The 1,604-nt window shown below is 46.7% G+C and overlaps 1 protein-coding gene across 2 annotated transcripts in view; it reads left to right on the top strand.

Annotated features, from left to right (window-relative positions):
• Cys1 (cystin 1) overlaps positions 1 to 1,604 on the top strand; it is a 15,380-nt gene that overhangs the window by 10,138 nt on the left and 3,638 nt on the right. For both annotated transcript variants that reach the window (XM_029484945.1, XM_021179356.2), the window contains exon 2: positions 1,134 to 1,186. In XM_029484945.1, the coding sequence (XP_029340805.1) occupies positions 1,134 to 1,186 (53 nt within the window). The remainder of the gene's footprint in view (positions 1 to 1,133; positions 1,187 to 1,604) is intronic.

The following is a 1,604-nucleotide window of genomic DNA, read 5'->3' as shown; positions in this document are numbered from 1 at the left end:
CCCACATCCCTGGAGCACTCTGATCTCCCACATCCCTGGAGCACTCTGATCTCCCACATCCCTGGAGCACTCTGATCTCCCACATCCCTGGAGCACTCTAACTCTGGTCTCCAGGCTGCCACCGAGCAGAGCAGCCTGCTGCCGTCTCACCTACCTTTCTTGACTCTAGGTGACCAGTCTTTCCCTGAGCCTTTTGTCCTAGATAGGTTTTTAGGTTTCGTCGATGTTATTGTTTTAAACCATTATCTTTGCATCACTGTTGCTTCAAGCCGCTATAACAAAATGCTTTAGGCCAGGTTACCTATAAGCAACGTACATATTGCTCACAGTTCTTTTTAAAAAATTGTAGTTGTTTCAGTTGTTTAAATATATATATATATGTACATATACACATACACATATATACATATTATATGTGTAATATATATGTATATACATATATATTGTGTATGAGTACACTGTATATGTCTTCAGACACATCAGAAGTGGGCATCAGATCCCATTACAGATGGTTGTGAGCCACCGTGTGTCTGGGAATTGAACTCGGAACCTCTGGAAGAGCAGTCAATGCTCTTAACCACTGAACCATCTCTCCACTCCAGCATCCCACATGCTGGGATTATAGGTGTGTGCCCAGGGTAAACATGAACTTAGTGCATACTTGCTGAAGGGAAGGTATAGGGCTCTTGAGGCTGGGTGATATGATCCCTGGAGGTAGGGATAGGATGATCTCATGCTAGGCACATTGGGACACTGATGCCTCGAGGTGAGAGACAGAATGAACCCCTAAGTGGTGGCAGTTGGGAGGCAAGAGACCTGACCTCAGTGCTGCTCTTCCTTCCTTTCTTCTTTCTTTCTTTCTTTCTTTCTTTCTTTCTTTCTTTCTTTCTTTCTTTCTTTCTTTCTTTCTTTCTGTTCATTTTTTGAGTTTTATAAGTCTCTCCCACAGCCTCAGTTTTCTTGGATGCAAAATGGGTAACTGGGGCTCCAGAGTCCAAGGGAAGAGGATCCATCCTGATGTTTACAGACTCTGATTTAAACCCGGTGGCTGTTGTCTCTTCCATAAAGCCGGAGTGTTGATCCACTATACTGGTGACAAGTTTTTGATGCCTTTTCCTATCTTCCTGCTCAAGGTGTCCCCAGAGAAGAAGGTTAAAGGCAACCCTGAAGACAGCTGTGCCTCTGAGTAAGTATGGGGAAGAGCCTAAAGTGCTTCCCTCATAGCCGCTTAGAGCCTTCCAGTCCCCTGTCCTCCAGGCCAGTGAGGCTCTCAACATGGAGAGCTGTGCCCTCAAGGGACATGAAGTGTGGCTTCAGAGCCTAGTCAACACAGCAGCTCTGAGCTTCCTCCTAACCTGACCAAGCTTCCTGGTTTCCTGGCTCGCTCGTTTGCTCCCTCCCTCCCTCCCTCCCTCCCGAGCTGGGTTCACTGTGGCCACTCTGGACTATTCAGGTCTGTTCAGATACACTTGGGTGTCCCGCTGTATTCTGTGGGTTTATCTGTAAAGACTGTCCTTTGGACCCTGATATAGCTGTCTCTTGTGAGACTATGCCAGGGCCTAGCAAACACAGAAGTGGATGCTCACAGTCAGCTATTGGATGGA

Source organism: Mus caroli, chromosome 12 (genome assembly GCF_900094665.2).
Source record: "Mus caroli chromosome 12, CAROLI_EIJ_v1.1, whole genome shotgun sequence".
NCBI lineage: Eukaryota > Metazoa > Chordata > Mammalia > Rodentia > Muridae > Mus > Mus caroli.
The sequence above is the reverse complement of the archived record's forward strand: the minus strand, read 5'-3'. Positions and strand labels throughout refer to the sequence as shown.